Source organism: Echeneis naucrates, chromosome 4, assembly GCF_900963305.1.
Source record: "Echeneis naucrates chromosome 4, fEcheNa1.1, whole genome shotgun sequence".
NCBI classification, from domain to species: Eukaryota; Metazoa; Chordata; class Actinopteri; order Carangiformes; family Echeneidae; genus Echeneis; species Echeneis naucrates.
Window position 1 is genome coordinate 3,694,501 of NC_042514.1, and position 17,901 is coordinate 3,712,401.

General features: G+C 45.0%; 2 protein-coding genes across 4 annotated transcripts; one reads left to right on the forward strand and one right to left on the reverse strand.

Moving 5' to 3' along the window:
• Nucleotides 1-933: 933 nt before the first annotated feature.
• On the forward strand, nucleotides 934-6,651 carry tmem47 (transmembrane protein 47). Its single transcript, XM_029500001.1, has 3 exons — nucleotides 934-1,338; nucleotides 5,145-5,285; nucleotides 5,430-6,651. Exons 1-3 carry the CDS (start codon nucleotides 1,113-1,115, stop codon nucleotides 5,606-5,608), a joined length of 546 nt encoding a protein of 181 aa, XP_029355861.1. The 5' UTR covers nucleotides 934-1,112; the 3' UTR covers nucleotides 5,609-6,651.
• Nucleotides 6,652-7,004: 353 nt separating this feature from the next.
• Nucleotides 7,005-14,208, reverse strand: tab3 (TGF-beta activated kinase 1 (MAP3K7) binding protein 3). 3 transcript variants are annotated; one of them, XM_029499998.1, is made up of 7 exons: nucleotides 14,030-14,208; nucleotides 13,130-13,299; nucleotides 11,633-12,890; nucleotides 10,629-10,789; nucleotides 10,153-10,246; nucleotides 8,440-8,523; nucleotides 7,005-7,978 (listed from the first exon to the last, which is right to left on the reverse strand). In XM_029499998.1, the coding sequence occupies exons 1-7, from the start codon at nucleotides 14,031-14,033 to the stop codon at nucleotides 7,836-7,838; spliced, it is 1,914 nt and encodes a 637-aa protein (XP_029355858.1). In that variant the 5' UTR covers nucleotides 14,034-14,208; the 3' UTR covers nucleotides 7,005-7,835. The 3 variants fall into 3 exon arrangements, with proteins under 3 accessions (XP_029355858.1, XP_029355857.1, XP_029355859.1); XM_029499997.1 differs by having other exon boundaries at nucleotides 7,005-7,981; XM_029499999.1 differs by having other exon boundaries at nucleotides 7,005-7,981; nucleotides 13,130-13,327.
• Between the last annotated feature and the right edge of the window lie 3,693 nt (nucleotides 14,209-17,901).

A 17,901-nucleotide genomic window follows, 5' to 3' on the forward strand; every position in this document is an offset into this window, starting at 1 on the left:
TTTAGCTTTAACATCACCTTACCATCACCTTAACATCACCTTTACACCACCTTCACCTTACCATCACATTTACATCACATTTGCATCACCTTCACCTTAACATCACATTTGCATCACCTTCACCTTTACATCACCTTTACACCACCTTTACATAACATTTAGCTTTAACATCACCTTACCATCGCCTTAACATCACATTTACATCACCTTCACCTTAACATCACATTTGCATCACCTTCACCTTTACATCACCTTTACATCACGGCCGTGTGCTGACAGCAGGATACACCAACTCTGACACAGACCCACACGGCACTTTAAGCCTGCACAGAAAACAGAGGAGACCATTAAATTGATGAGGGACCAATCAGATTTTATCATTTATAATTTCGATTGGCCTCATCGTGGGTCAGCAGGCACTTTGGCTGCTCTGGGAACGTCCCACTCAGCCTGCTGCACATCACAGTTTGATAATTGCCACTCACATCTTCACACTTGGCCATCTTTCCTGCTTCATCACATCAGCTTCAGGACTAAATGTTCAGGCCCATCCAGATGGCCCACACATTCAGCAGTGGTCATCATGTTGTGATGGACTGACAGGAGCCATTTTACTTTTACACTTTTGCTGCCAACACATTTGTAATTGTAAGAACATACTGTTGGCATTTCTTCTACAGTGAACAAACAGCTGAATGCCTCATGACGTCACCGTGGCTGTTTATCTGTCCATCCATCGGTGAAGACAGTTCACGTTCATTCCCACTTAGTTCCTGCACCCTCATCGGCGAACGGAGGGGAGGTGGGGGGAGGGGGGGGGGGTTCACTGAGAGCAGCCGTCGGCTTTAGGACCCAGCAGGTGCAGCTCCGTGTTATTTCAGGGATGTGCAGCTCGGTCCGGGCAGCAGAGCTCTGGGACTTCTGCAGCGGCAGCAGCGTGCTCCGGACTCGGGACGCGGAGCGAGCGGCGGTCCCCATCCTGCGACCCCAAACACGGGCACGGGCAGGTGGGGAGGGGGTGGGGGGCGACCAGGACCTCCTCCAGAAGAAACACATGATCTTCTTCTGATTTGTATTTATTCATTTTTTTTTTCCTGTTGAAAACAACTTTGATGGCTTCCTCGGTGAGCGGCGCGGAGGAGGCGCGGGTCTCCACGCTGACGCCTCTGAGGCTGGTGGGACTGGTGTGCGTCTTCCTCGCCCTGTGCCTGGACGTCGGCGCCATGGTGAGCCCGGCTTGGGTCACGGCGGACGACCAGTACCACCTCTCCCTGTGGGCGTCCTGCTGGAAGCCGGTCAGCTCCGTGGAGTGGTCCTGCAGCAGCGCGCTGACCACGGGTGAGAGACGCGCTCATGCGCCACCGTGCTCGTCTGGAAACTTTTCCACCGGTTGGGTGTTGTTTATTGCTTTTTATTTTTTTTTTTTCAGGCACTTGGCACCCGGGGGTGCAGACAGACACCCACATTCATATTCAAATGAAAGTCAGATGCAGAGCGCTAAGGGAAAACAAAGAGTCCCTGCAGACGGACCAGGCTGCTGAAGCTGAATCTGTTCAGTGGTTCAGGATTATAAAACAGCACCTGAGGGAGTGCTCAGTGTTAATTACTTTATAATTAGCTACGGCCTGGTTCATTCAAACTGCAGAGGGTTTCTAAGTGCAATAAGACAAACAGCCAATAATGCGGTGCTCTGCACTGTTTTCCAAGTTCGTCTGATAATTAATACTGCAGGATCTATCTTTCATTTTCAAACTGTTTTTTGTTTTTTCTCTTTTCAAATGCAACATTTGGGGTCCTGAAAGATGTGGGAATTTTGCCTCGCCAGGAGCGGTCCAGCTGGGGTTTCATTTGGCCTTTTGTTAAGCACAGAAAAAGCCTTTGTGTGGGTTTCTCCACCGGCCAAGGAGCGAAGGCAACTCCGAGCAGAGAAACTCCCCAGAGATCCAGATGCCTGCAGATTAGTAACCAGGGAAACAAGTCAAGCACTCCAGAAATGCTGATTTTCTCTATTAAGGAAACTTCTGTTATGGAGTGCCCATTAGGCTTCTTCTTTTTTCTTTTTCTTTTTTTTTTTTTTGAATCATTTCATATTTCACAGCTGGTCAACCGAAAAAAAAGACATATCATTATGTGAACAATAATCAATCATGATGTCAGGAAAGACCTTATAATGTCTACAAATCCCAACGAGCCAAATCAACCTCAGTGCTGCTTTTATTGCAGCTGCTTCACTTTTAGGCCACAGTTTGTGGTGATAAGTTGCATAAAAGAACACATCGTATTATAATTATAAAAAAAAAAAAACAGACTTTAAAATGGCACAAAAAAGTAAAATGTAAATTTTTCTTTTTATGGGGTTGCTTTGATTTTTTATGATATAATGAATATTATGTGAAATCATTTCTGTCCTGAAAGTTGTGTAAAGTATTTTCTCTTTCGGTCACATGTAACACTACTCTGAACTTCTGGTGTTCTGAGTAGTAAACTGCTTGTTTTCCTGACAGAATGTTGTCTCTGTTTGAGGGACGAGTAGCTGCGGCCCATGCTGGCCTCGGTCCACTTCTGTCAGCGCAGCAGACAAAGTGCACTTTGGTGCCTTATAAAGACATGAAGTCTCCGTGTCAGCCCTCAGCTCTCGGCAGCAGCAGCATACCACAGTGAACGGCAAACTGTCCATTTCCTCAGGCTGCTGCTTGGCTAGCCTTATTGATTTGAATCCCAGTAATCAGTTTTTTTAAACCCCCACCACCGCCACCCTGTCTCTCTCTCTCTCTTTCTTTCTCTCAGCTCATCAGCCCCCCCAATATTTCCTCATTGTCATGCTCTGGGTATTAAATAAATCCTGTTAGTCTGAAACAGCAGCTGGCCGCTCAGATGTTTTGAGCTTGTACAGCACAAGCTGCAAGAGTGTTTGTGTTTCTGGGGAAAGAAAATAATATGCAGTGTGAATTATGAGATATTCACTTGTTAAAGGCTGATGAAGACACATTTCTTTTTGTTGACACACACACACACACACACTTGGGCACGAAGGTCAGAGGTACAGCACAAAAGATAAATGCTCGGCACAGAGCTGGGAATGTGGAGTGGTCGTGTTAGTGCAGGGAGCGAGGATGCCGGGCCGGTGCGAGATGAGGGGACAAAGGTGGAGCCGGTGTGCAAGTGAGTCGGCCTCTGTCAGACACAGTGATGGCGAAGCGTATTAATAATGTAATACGTTACTGATACCACATTCAGGGTGACTGTCTTCCCTTTAAAGGGAGGTCACAGAGCAGTGCGAGCGGCACAGAGCTGCACTCAGGGTCTTGCCTGAAGGACTCTTGGCTCTTGAACCAGGGACCTCTGGTTGCTACCTCCACTTTTCAGTGAGTGTGAGTGTGTGTGACAGCCAGAAAGACACTGGAGGCTCCTCTGTGACACAAATCCTCCCACCATTGTCTCAGACAAAGAAACAGGAACGGGGCCCTGAAGGATTTTTTCTCGATTAACACTTCAGCAGCCTCTGACATGCACGCAGGGGGACTATAATTAACGCTCAGATTGGATCTTGTGTACTGTATCTCCTTTTCCATCTGTCATCTTGCGGGGCTCAGATTAATAGTTTGGTGCTTCCAGCTCGCTGAAGCCTTGAAGCACTCACACCCTGGCTGTGCTTCTTCTTTCGCAGCGTGCAGGGTGTGTTCCAAATCTGAGATGAGATGACTTTCCGCATCCTCCTGTACTCATGGGCGCTCTGATAAGGGCTGAAGGCACCAAACTGACCTAGAGAAGGTATCTCACCAACAGTTCGCACGTCGTGGTCGTTCTCCTGAGAGGCAGTGGAGGGGGGGGGGGGGGGTCTGTCTTCAAGGGGGGCCTCGTTTTGTGCAAGCTGGAGGGAACGGGTGCTCTGCTTTTTGTGGGCTTGTTCCAACATCCTGTGGTGACAGGACCCATTTTTAAACTCTAAATCCTGAACCATATTTGGTCAAAAGTAGTTGATGTTTGTTTATATTTGAGCTGCTTGGCCCCTTGAATAAAGTTTCCCTCCAACATGAGTGGGAACTGTATTTTAAGCAGCTTGTGCTCCATCACTTTTTCCCCATTGGTGAACATTTGAGTGATTTTCTGCCTCAATAGAGAGAAATATCCTGCTCAATCTTTTATTGGCTCCATAAACAACGAAATCATGATACTTACTTAAAGCAAACAAACAACAACAACACATTCAAATGGTCAGTGTGAAGTTTTCCACCGCTGTAATGTTGAATCACTTATGTGGAGCCTGCTCCCCTTTATGCTTTGATGGTGGGTTTTTTTCCACCCACTGCACTTTAAATGATTTCCTCCTGTGTAATCAAACGTTTCATCATAATATCCTCTGCCTGTTTACATATGGAGCTCCTGTTTCCGTGAGGAGCTACACAGCAAAGTCACAAAACAGACTCATGATCTCTAAACAATAACACATAGTGTTTCTCAATCTTCAGCTAATGTCCTGTAGCTAAACAAATCTGCTTTTCTTCTGCGAAAGTGATTTCAAATGAAAGTGTCTTCTCTGCTTCCCCTTTTTCTTTTCGGCGTGTGCGTCCGCCACCACCAAGAGAAAGAAGTGAGATTGAGACTTTCTTTCCAGTTGAGTGTTTGCGGCGTAAATCTAAATAAAACGCTAAAGATGCTGCTGAGCTGGCGTCAGCCAAGAGGGAGAGATACTCATTATCGGCGTCACCTCACAGGATCACTTTGTCTTCCTGCTGCACTGGATCCATTTTCAGAGCTTAGCCATGCGAGCGTGCGCTGTTTGCTTCTTTGTCAGCCGCAAAACTGCTCTACTCGTTTTCAAGGGTTATTCGCAGTGTGCTCGTTCTCCCTCACATCAAAACACTACGAGCCGTCTCAGCCCATGAACTACAAATAGTTTGTTTACACTGCAGTGATTTATTTTTCTCCTGTGTGAGATTGAGCATGGCAGTGTTACTGCGGCCTGTGACCCACTCAGCTGCCTCCCTCTTCTTTTTTCTGTCCTTTTATCCCTCCACTTTTCACCCTGCTGTCGGCAGCACGGCTCTCCAGAGTAACCTCGTTTTAGCCACCTTTGTCACGCTCTATCTCAGTGTGATTTCATGCCTCTCCCCCTCCCCGCCTTCCCTCTGTCTGTGTCTCAGACTGGCAGATCGCCACGCTGGCCCTGCTGTTGGGGGGGGCGTCACTCACCCTGCTCTCCTTCCTCGTGGCGCTGGTGTCCCTGTGCTTCAGCTCCAGGAGTCGCTGCTACAAGCCCGTGGCTGTCATGCTGTTCTCTGCAGGTGCGTGGAAAAAACAAACAAAAAAAAAAAAAAAACAGCTGACGGGTCAGGTTGTCAGGATTCATTATTCCCAGCTTTTCTAAACTGATGAGCCATTGTTTGTGTGTATTTCTGACACGAGTACCTTGTCTTTTTCCTTTGCAGTGGTGCTCCAGGTTTGCAGCTTGGTCCTGTTCCCCATTAAGTTCATAGAGACGGTCAGCCTCAGGGTGTACCACGAGTTTAACTGGGGCTACGGCCTGGCCTGGGGGTCCACCATCTTCTCCTTTGGAGGCGCCATCCTCTATTGCCTCAACCCTAAGAATTACGAAGACTACTACTAAAATATGAGACAAGAGGAGGAAGCCAGCACTCACCAGTGTCCTCTCAGTGCACAACCACAGACCAGACAAATAGGAAAAACAAATGCTTACTGTTAGTTTCAGAGATGGAAACAAGCCTTTCCATTTGATACTGTGAACTTACTCTCTCAAAGACTATCCTCACTCATTGGACTGAAGCCCTGAGCTCTCTTAGGGGCTTTGGCAGCAAACCAGGCTGTGGAAAAGAAATTCAAAACCAGCCCATTTAATTTGGGGGACAATGTCACCATTCAGATAAACCTGCGTCCCCTTTAAGCAGAACTCCAGTTGGTCTTAAATTTGGGCTGAAAATCTGGAGGGAACAGATGGATCCACTGACCCCATACTGGGACGAATTGGTGGATTAATTAACCAATCAGAGCAGAGGAGGCAAAGGAATGACGTAAACTCAGGCCAATCGGGGAATTTACAGCTCCAGGCAGAAAAAGGTCTCATTCAAGTCACATCCTGACGACGACACGGTGCACCTGAGGAAATGCAACATATTGCATTTTCCCAGAGATGCACCACATCTGGAACTTGGCCTAGTCTTCCTCCTCCGGCAGAGTTAATAGATGCCGTTTTCTGCTGCCCCATTTCAGTCTAGTTAAAGGGCTGGCTGCCTTACCCTGGTCAATGAACAGCAGAGTCTGTCACATGTAAATAGCAGTAAAAGCTTTGGGCCATAACGCCGGTCTGCAGTGTAACCTGTTATAGCAGTTGCTGTATTATATGTAAGTAAGTGCTGGAAGCACATTAAAGTCATGGTCTCTCCAAGCAGACCAGCGGGAAGGAAAACGGCAAATGACCATGTTTTCCTGAGTGAGAGTTCATGTCTGCATGATCACATCACGTGCTTGTGCACTCCCTCCCCATGTGATGCCTCCTTATCTTCCCACTCTGTAGAAAGGGCAATGCTCTCAGTAGAATAGGAAAAACATTCAGACCTGGAGAGGTTGCAGAAGAAAATCACTGCAGTTATGAAAAAAAGAAGAAGAGGAGAAAAAAAAAAAAAAAAAAAAAAAGGCAGGCTATTCGGCTTTTGCATCCAAGTGATAAGATCCTTGGTTCTGTGTTTAGGAGGTGCCAGTGCCGTGTGCACTGGGTGAGCCGTTTTACAAGGACTTGGGGATCAATCACTTTAGAAACATCTTAGAAAAGTTTCATTTATATAAATTCGGCCATGAGAGTTGAAGCTTGTGGGAGCAGAAGCACTAAGCTCATCTGCTCAGGTCACGCTGATCCTTTCACACTTGAATTAAGGTGGTCAGAAACGTCTCCTATTCCCTCTCGCAACATTAGTGAAAGTGAATGTGTGTGCATGCCACTTCTAGCTGCTGTATATCCACTGGTTTGAGTAATAACACAATAAACTCCTACTGTGAAAAAGACAATAAGCGTGTTTGGTTCATTTGGAGAAAAAGCAGCACAAGTGAATTGTGCTATGTGCACATGCTAGCTGTGCACGGTCAAGTCACATAGAATCAGCTCCTTTATTAAGTACAGCAAGTTGAGGCATTTGCACAGGAAATCAACATCTTTTGAACACATAATACAGGGTGGCATAGTATGCATAAAAGTACCAGGAATATACTTGTATGCAAGTCTCCTTAGTGTTCTTTCAGTGAAATGAGCTCTAAAACAGAGCCAGATACAGTGTACAGTCTACATTTTGCATTAGTCAGAACTTATTACATTGCTTTCACTGTTCCACTGTCAGAGAAGGAGTTACAGATCCTGGATTAAAGTGGAAGTTCCTCTGTTTTCAGTTCAGGAATGGGTGCAATTGTGTAAACAGGGCAGTCACTCATTCTGCATGGAATGTTCGCCAGGTAAATCGTAGCTCCTCCTCCTCAAAACTCAACTGCTTTGACCTTTCTGAAGCCCCGTCCCAATCAGGGCCAGAGTCGCAGGAGGTCACGTCCTTTATACATTTGCCATGAGAAGAATCTCCAACAGTCCAGAGAAAAAGATTCATCATCCGCCGAGAGAAACAAGGGTCAAAGTGCACAAGAGTAGTGGATGGGCGCAGGACTAGTTGGCAGAGAAGAATAGTGGCTCTTCCTCAGCAGGTCAGAAGGGCTAATATATTGATTGACAGGGGAAGACCTCTAGACAGATTCTGCGTATCGTGGAGGGGTGTGGCTTATAGTATCCAAGGGTTGGTGAAGGATGGGGCAGGGGTGGGCAATACAGTGCAGAGCTAAGCTCAGGTGTAGCGCGGCATCTCGCACTGTTCACAGCGGTTGAGTGCAGGGTGGTTGAGGAAGGTGCAGCTTTCACAGTTCCACTGGGCGCCCTCAAAGTCCTCGTCCCTCTGAGGCCCCGTCACCGGCTTCGCGCCCTGCTCCCCTTCTTTCCGAAACACAAAGAGCCAGCACATGAAAAAAAGTTTATCCACGCAATAAAGAGCATAACGCAACAACAATTTAGGTGTCATCAACTCAGGGCCAGAATTAACCATGGCTGTCACTAAAATATGTGTGAGGCACACATTCAGGCATCGACCATTCAAGTAGAAATGTTGACAGACTTGCATTTACTTAACAGCAAGCTTTCTTGTCTAGTTTCCATGCCAACAGATTTGTGGAGGCCAACATGGTCCAAAGTCAGTTAAGCTTTTATTCTTCAATTTCAAACAAACAAAAAAAAACCCCAAATCTTCACTGTGGCAGATCTCAAATCTGTATCTAAGCAACAGTATTAACAGATGATCCTACCCAGTAAAACATCTTTTCTAGTCTTCCTTTCTTTACACACCCTTATGAAAATATCTTCTTTTGCCTCTGAAAATGGCTTTGGACAAATCTTACCTTTCTTCCCAGGCTTTGGCGGCACAACCGGACCAGGCTGAATGTTGTCATAGAAGTTGTTGATTGCTTTTGGGTCAAACTTCCCTGTGGCGGAAAGCAGAAATCAGATACTGCAGTTTGTTTAGAAGTGCCCATCCCAGACAGATACCCAACTGGCTGCTGTTTCTCTCTCTCTCTCTCTCTCTCTCACATGCGCGCACAACATTCACATTCACACGCACATGACCAAGAAACTTTTTTTTTTTTTTTTTTTTAAAGGACACAGGGTCAAAACACGGCTGACTTCACTGCAGCATATCTAGACATTGTGCAGCTACACTGTGTATGGAAGTGCACAAATATTTCTGTTAGACTCACTTCTGATATGAACAGTGTTATTGTGGTGTTTTCTTCTGCATCATTGTGATGGGAAGGCAAAAGAATTGTTGCAGTAATAACTTTGCTGATAAAATGGCAGTGAAATGTTTTGGCATCCAAAAATTCATGGTTCCATCACTCAACCTTGCTGTCCCGGACTGGATTTAATAATCTCATTTGCACCTGAAGAAACATGCCCCAACTAGCTCAGTTCCTTTTCATATTTATTCAGTTCAATTCAATATCATCAGAACAGCCATAACTCAACTCAAGCGTGAGTTACACATTTGTAAGAGATGGTGCCTTGTTTTTTTTCTTAAAGTTAGCAACAACAGAAAAATATCAATCTTTCCTGAGAGGTCCTTTGTAGAGTTCCAGATTATCAACACTGGTCTGCTTAAAGTAGAATACAAATCCTTACAGCATCAATGAGAAATATAGAGCAGCAATAAGCTCATTTTCAGACGGATGTTAACTTGATTTAAAGACTTATTTTCTTTAAACTGGATGCATCAGCTGGGCACATCACATGGGCAAGTCATGCGCACACTGAGTGAAAGACAACCGAATGATAGAACTCAAACAGATGACCACTATGAGCCTGATGAAATTCATATTACTACACAGTAAAAAGTAAAAGGTCGATTAGTGTTATCAAACAAGCAGGTAGAAAAGTTACACCGGAGGATCAAGACAACTGTGAATAGTCATGAAGCTACTAAAGGTTGTCTAAAATTAACTTGCCATGAACCTTAAATATGGCAAGCTCTTGTAAACTGGTTAGATACAAAGCTCTCCTCCATCGTGTTGTGGGGCTGTATACCATGCAAGGCAATAAACACAGTAATACAAAGAAATCCTGGAGGAAACCCTTCTGCAGTCTGCAAGAGAGCTGACACCAAGGAGAGGATTTGACCACAGCACCGATGATCAGCGGCACTGGGCCAATAAGTAAATTGGTCACAGTCTGGAGACCAGTGCCAGTTAAACTGTCTCCCCTTTCCACACCATCACTACAGTTAAATAGATAAAGCATTGCAACTAATTTCCACAATGCGGTTCGGGGCATTTCAAGGCAGCACAATTGTGTAATTGACAAGGATCACATTACCGGCCAAACACAAAGAGGGTCAAGCACAGATCAGCTGTGTGACAGACCAGACGGTTGTGATAGAGCGCAGCATCTATATGCAGTGAGATGGAACCCCATGCATCACTTCAGACCTGACTGTTTGCTTCTGGGCTTGGCTCTTTCAAGATCAATGATTTCAAATAAATCAAGAGGCAAACTTCAAAGGTTTGTGCAGGAATGTGCACCCCTCTGTGTCCATGTGACGTGTGTGTGTGTATGTATACCTCTCGACTGCAGCAGATCTGTCTCCTTCAGGGTACAGTCGATATCAATCTGAAGCTGTCTGTTCAGACTCCGCAATCGGGTCATCTCTTCAGGCTGCAATCGGTGTGAGCACACAAACAGACCACCAAACATTACCGACTGCCCCTTTCATACCTCCTCCTCCTAGGAAATCATTGTGCACACTATGAAATTGCAATTTGCCTTATTACATTTAGTGCTGCATTTTTCGATGGTGACTACATTTAGCAGTTTGTAATGTCAACATTAATCCTTTCTTTTTTTTTCGAAACAGCTGTGAAGTCCAAAGGCTGATGCAAACTCAGAATATCGGTTGCAATGTACCTGCTACGGAATACTGAACCTTCTTGAGTACAAGATAAGGACAGTCCAAAATATCCTCCAGAGCTGATTAAATCATTCATCATTACCATTGTGAAATGTATAAAATGAAACAATGTCTTGGCTCTGTCCTTACTCTGGGTATAAGACTGGTCGAATTGACTCGTCGAAAACGTCTCTGAAGGGCGTCATACTCCATGTTGTTGACGTCAGCCTTAAGCTGTTCTAGTTTCTGCTTCTCAAGCATCAACTCCTTCATTAGACGCTCCATCCTGGCCCGCTGATGGAGCAGGAGAGCTGGAGGGAAACGCACCAAAGACAAAATGCCTGACATTCAAGAATAAGAAATTAAACTTTAGAAAAACAACCTTCAATTCACAAACTACTGGAATTACGGTTCAGGGGCTGGTTAATCAAACATCACATGTAAAATAAAAGATACTTATAGACATGGACAGATTTTGAAACTAAACAACTAAACTTAAATCCTGTTGGCTAACGAAAAACTGTGTGTATTACTGAGCAATTAAACAGGAAATACACAAAGCAATCACATGGCTGAGAGAAGAGTCTAAAACACAGCAAATTATACCAAGATAGAAGCTGAACACTATGAAATAACATTCATTTACATCTTATTCAACATGTTTCAGCTTCAACAAAGGAGGATGCCAATTTGAAATGAAATTATTTTGCAGTAGCAACACTTTCAACAATGTTTGTTCTTTTAACACATTTTTTCTGCGAACATGAAATGCAAAAATGACCGTTTTTGACAGACTTTGCATATCTGCCAAAATATTGGCTGTGCTTTCTTTTTCTTTTGCATCCAATATAGCACTAAAATCTTTTTTTACATGCTCTTCTTTGACCATGTAGATGCATAAAGTAAAAACAGGGATAGCATACTACAAGCAACAAATGCACCCTCCTAGAGGGACATTTCAACTGGGATGTTGCTATTATAAAGAAAACAAATTTAACACCAGCACAGGCCAAGATTAATCGCATCTACAAACTCTGTTCAGCTCAGGTTTCATGAAAACCACAAGTTCATTAAACATCTTATAAGATGAAGTCAGCTACAATCAGCCAGTAGCAAACACACAAAGAGTAGTAGTAAAAAGAGGAATCCTTTACCTTGTGTGTAGGCATAGTCATCAGAGCCTGAGCTTGAACGTCTGGGCATTTGCTGAAACTGACTGACGATGTTCCCCGGTAGAGCCGAGATGGGCAAAATAGGAGCTGGGGCAGCACTGTGTTCCCCTTGGTCTACTATATTGAGAAGAGAGTCTGCTTCAGCCACAGGAGGCGAGCTGGGTGGCCTCTGGGCCTGACCTCCAGGGGACACTTTGATTTTAAAAGTGTAGGCCGATTGGCCTGGTTGAGGAGACGAGGCAGGCCGAGGCCTTGTGGCGCTCTGGTGCTGCAAGTACATCCCAGGGTGAAAGGCCGCTGGACCCGTAGGCCCAGTCATGGTGATGCCTCTCGAAGGGGAGCTGGGCGAAGGGCTGGTGGGCATGTAAAGCCCTCCTTGAGGGTGAGGGGTGTGCACAGGTGAGTTGCTGCGTGGCCGTGGACCTTCCAGGGTAATTTCTATCTGATTCTTGAGCGAGGTTTTTGTATGGTAGGGCCTGTAAACAGCAGGCTGTTGCTGGGGTTGTTGCTGGTGGTGGTAGGGCATGCTGGGAATGGTTGGCGAGCTAATGGGGAGGAAGGCATATTGCTGGTGCTGGGGTTGTGGCTGTGGTTGGGGCTGGGGCTGGACCTGATGCTGGGGGGAGCTGTAGGGCGAGCCATACGTGGGAGTGCTGTAGGGGGACTGCTGATGCTGATAGACAGCCGCTCCTGAAGATGACCAGGGCCCGGGTTGAGGGCTCTGGGAGGGTGAGGGTCGAATATACAGAGTGGTATTGGTGCTATTAGGGTAGTGCCCTGGGGGAATCTGCAAAGCCTGTGGGACAGTAGGTATACTTTGTGAAAGTGTGACAGTTATAGGGTTCATAGTATAGCGTGAGACGGGGGAGTACGTGGGAGACATGCCCTGCATCGTGGGTGGCGGAGTGGGCGTGCTAGCCGAACGGCTCTGATCGTTCATAAAGAAAGGATTATAACCCGGAGATGGGGCAATGGTGGCAGGGGCTGACAGGGGCTCGGGGTAGCTGGGCCGCTGGGGTTCGATGTGACTGTCACTAGTGCTGTGCACCAGAGAGCGTCCTCCTCCCGCTGCTCCTCCATTTGCCTTGCTTGCCTCTGAGCCAGGATAACCCAGGCTAATGTGTAGCATGTGGTTTCGGCTCAGTCGTCCCTCCTCCGGACTGTGATGGAAGTCTCCATACAGGTATCTATTACTCTCCTGAGCCAGCAGGTGGCAGCAGAGATCCAGGTTGTTGTTGTTCTGAGAAAGAGAAAGAGAAAGGTCTCAGGCACAAAGTTCAGATCAGCTGGGGTGTTGCACTGCTCGTCTAGCTTCAGGACTATCCAGTATACAATGCCAGGTATAACATAACATGTGCTGGTGCAGAAATGAGCCACATACAATGCGACAAAACAACTTTCCACCGTAGTGTCACAATTTTCCAAGCATCTTTCTTTTTTTCTTTGGCTGCGTATTTGCATGAACAAGTGTGTGAATACCTGCAGAAGGCACTGTGACACTACCCCCTCGGGGATCTCTGGGAAACGCTGCTTGAGGTCCTGCAGGATGTGGTAGTCGAGCTGAGAGCCTCCCTGCGCCATCCTGAGCCAACACAGACTCAACGAGCCCAGAGCTGCAGTTGCGGAAATACCCGACCTCGTCTCATCCCCTGGAGGTGCAGGAGATGTCAGACAATTCTGGAAGACAAATAAGAACCCCAAAATGCCCTAACTCTCACACCCTGGAATAAATCTCTTAGCACCGCTGGCCTGCCAAAAAAAAAAAAAAAAAAAGCCTGTCACACACCCTGTGTGTCAGCATTAATCCCGACGATCACTCCAATTAAAGCAGCCTGTCAACCTGAGCTTTCATAAAGGGCATTATTTATTCATCCAGCCAGACGAAAAAGGCCGAAAATAGATGCACAATAGCACAGAAAACACGCCAGGGTCACTGATACTCAGTCCCATTAGCACACAGTGGCTCGCAAGGTGCCTGTCAGTGTGTTGTTGTTTGTTTAGTTAGACTGTTGCACCAAGCAACGACGACATACCACCGCTAGCTCGCAGGCTAAAACGAACAGCATCAGTTAGCCTCCGTGCATCATCCAAACACAACAAAACACGCCGGTACACCGACAGGCTACAGCCACGGACAACAGGCAGGTGGTCCAATGTCCACCTGTGACTCCTCCGGTGGGACAATCCCATGAATCAGTTTAAGAAAGATTAACGAAGCTAACTCCGCTAATGCTAACAGCAGCAGTTGGTCAGCTGTCACAAGCCTCCGCTGTTGACGGATTAGCTAGCTAGCTAGCTAGCTAGCAAGCGAGCGAGCTAGCCCCAATGCTAACATAACGACTTGTTTGATTAAAATTAAAATAAACTTTAAAAACTCACTCATATGTTAGGCGTCCCCCTCCCCCCCAGCCCTGTGCAACTCAGAGCATGGCTGAGTCCCGGGGAGAGTGGAGATATTTCCGACACGAAGAGCCGACGTGGGTCAGTTTCTGTGTCCGGGCTCGGTAGCTGGTAGTTTCGCATTCCAGCGTCGGGCCCCCGCCGCGGAACTCCGAGCTCTCGTCTTATCGCGATACTTCACATTTTCCCGGACCAGGAAGTGGATCAATCGACGTCGATTGCGCATGCGTGCGTGCCCACTATGATAATCAATAATCCATTCATTTTTATTTCATTTATTTATTTTTTTTTAATCATGCGATTTTTTTTTACTCAGTGTTCACAGATTTCTCTCAGAGATGTTTCACACTAACTTAAAATGAAACGAGATCTTAACTCCGCAACCAATAGTGGTTTCAATGGGATTAAATTATTGGTCCATAAAATACAAAAAACTAAACACACAACTAAGAAATACACCAACATCCGATCCAAAATTTTCAGTGACATGCGGAGTGGGTGTGTTCAGTCTCAGTGGGGTGAGTTAACTCCAGAATCATCTAATTTTCAATCATTCAGATGGCACATACATTTCTACAAAAAAGTACTGCATGTATATCATTACTTGTTATATAGCTTGTCATATATCTCATGCCTTTCCACCTCAGGAGTTTAAGCAAAATTCAGAAAGCATTTCTCTCTCAGTATTTCTATAAGGAGTTTGTTCTAGACCTACCCAAGAAACTCTGTTATGGTTTAATACCATATAAAAACATTTGATTTGATCTTAGACTATAGACATAGGTAAATAGGTAACTCTCACCTAAAGTAATATGTAAAAACAAGCTAATTTAGAAGCAAATATAATGGCCATTCACCCTGATGACAATAGTGATCAGCTATAATTTTGTTTTTTTCTGTACATTATTCTGTGTTGAAGGAAATTGAGCAGTCACGCTCATGCAGTAAATAAGAGGATGAGGTTGGTTTCGTCTCAAAGAGAGGCCTCAGCAACTCACTGTCACAATTTTATATAGCATCTTAAACACAGTTGAACACAGAGAGTGCAGCCTGTGTAAGAACCAGAAGAGATCAGTCTTCTGATATAAATTCAGCTTACGTGACTTGGTAATTGGTTCTGGCACGCTGACGAGAACAGATAATCACAGTGTAAGCACATGTAAATAACATAGACACGAATACAGGCTTTGGAATCACTGCTATAACAACAAACCATTACCTACTATTTACCTTCTTATTAAGTTAATGTTTAATATTGCTTTAATCTGCTAAGAGCCGAGGAGTCAAAGCACACAAACATGAAATGCTGCATGAATAGGCTACAACGATCTACATTAGTATATTACAACTTATGTATGTCATAATTAGATCAAAACATATATTTGGAAGGCATCAAAACTTCATCAGGGCTTTAAGATTTCAGCAGTATGAAAGTAATTGAGTTATCGTTGTCTGGACATTTAATGAGACATAGTGGATATTGACTGTTAGTAGAAAATGTGGCTTAATTTTCCAAAACGTAAACAAATATGGGCTCGTTTCTTGTAAAACCTTCCTTAACTTCATTATATAGAAGTGTAGGCTATATGGGCAAGACAGACAGACAAAATTTAAAAACTCATAGTTATGAGATCCTGACCTGATCGAGATCTTTTAAAGGCTTTTAGGCAAAAATAAAGACAGGATAATGGGCGGCGCATCAGTATGTTGACATGCGGATTTGATCTCTCTGTAAGATGTTAGAGGCTTTAACAGCCATGAGATATAAAGAGAGGGCTTTTCAGGAGCATGTACTGGCAGTCTTCACTAGGGGGCAAAGAGAGGTACTTATATTCCACACATGCATTTACGCTTCAGTTGACCATAACAAAAAGGAGCCTCAGTGGTTACCTGTTAAGAAAACTATCCATGATGGTTCCATGAAGATGCAATAATGCTTACTTCCTAGTAATTTCAGTAGATTAAGGAAGAAAATAGTCAAATAAATACGCCATCATATGAGATCAGAGCATGATAAGAACTTTAGATCGGTCCATCATTATATTATACATGTGTCTGACAACGCGGTGGCTGGTGTTGTTTAAAGACAGCAGCAGTATGGTTGTCACAAAGCAATCATGAAGAGTTATGTTTGACTTACCAATGCCCGTTAGCTGACGGGACTTGCATAAGGTATTGGATTTGGGCAGTTTCACTTTTGGATGGAGTAAAAAAAAAATTCTAACAGAATCTTGCAGTATACCTACAGCAGACATATTTGAAATGTCATTAGACAGCCTCTTTCATCATCTTTTTTCTAAATTGAAAAAGTTTCCTATGTGTTTGTTGCAGCGTGGTAGGAGTGTGGCCTTCTTTACTCACAGTCAGCACCTGCTCTGTGCTGGAGTTGCCTGTTTCCTCATGACAGCTGAGCCCTCAGCTCACAGCTGGGAAATTACAACATTACTTGTTACTCATGTAGTTCAGGACAGAAATTGTTCAACTGAAAAAAAAAAAAAAAAAAAAAAAAACAAATTCTGTAGCATGTCTGTTGCTAAGTTGGCAAGAAAGAGCACTCTACGCTGAAAATTAAATTGCTCGAAAAAGATTTGGTTTTTAAGGATTTGTCGTTTCAACAAACATCACCTCAGTCAACCCCGTTCACAGCAGAGTTCACCAGAGTTCATCACCTATGTGGTCTGCCCACAGTGTAGTCTGGTTCGGTCGTCAGGTCATCTTACAGATCAGGATCTTTGTCTCAGTAGAGACTTTGTCCAGGAACAACAGACAAACCCACAGATCAGTTGGCTTTATTTTGACACACCAGTGTCTACAAGAGCACAAAGACCTGACTGCCCGACACTACTGAGCGCTAGCAGGAAATGCTGTATGCATTAACGATGACAGGATGGGCATGCGTCTTAGGTGGCGTCTTTGTGACCTCAGATGGTGGAGCGGGGAGGCTTCAGAGCTTATGATTTGCTGACTGTATGATTTGTGTGAAGTGGACGAGGAGTCATTGTTTGGGTAATAATCAGGCTTAGTTGATTTGATTGCTGCTGACATGAAGGGGAAATGGTTCAGTAAAGGTGTGAGACAGGTGGCCCTGATGTGTCCACCCACCAGTACATATAGGCAGTTTTGACCTGCTGAGCCGGTCTACTGGGGCATCAGCAGGAGGGGGGTGAAGGGTTGTACCACTGCAAAAATATTCACAGGGGTGTCGGGGCTGAGCTGCAGCAGCTGAGGCGACGGCCCAGTCTGACTCAGGTTAGCTGTCTGTGCAGTGCTGATTAGTTGCCACAGCTGTGGTGCTATTTCAAGCCGTCCCCTTGTTGTCCCTGATGTCCTGCGGGACTTAGAACAGAGGAGGTTGATGCACCTTTGGCCCAAGAGTTCACAGAATCGAGGGGCATTCAACCCACATCTTCCTCTTAGGAAGTGAACCAATCAAGGGGTGAAAAGAACAACTCCAAATCACGCTTTTCTTCCACGTTTATTTCTCATCTTGTACAAATGTACTTTTTGAAAGAACTTATGGTTTCCTGTATTTAGAGCGAACATATCATACATAATATCCGTCCATCCGTCAGTTCATATCTCAGATACAGTAGAAACATGAAGCCCAGAGATCAACACATGTGAGAGCTCAACGTGGAAGTGCACTGGATGACAACTACATTTGCTGGCTGTGAATTATTAAAAAGACTTGTGTGTTCTGTTTCTGTCCGTCTGCACTTGAAGGTTTTACTTCTTGAGACCATCCGATCCCTTCTATCTAAGAAATCTCCATTTCTCTTTCATCGAGTCATTGTCTGGTTCTCGGTTCTCGGATTCCACTTCTGAGTACAGTATTAGTTGGAGCTTTGCCC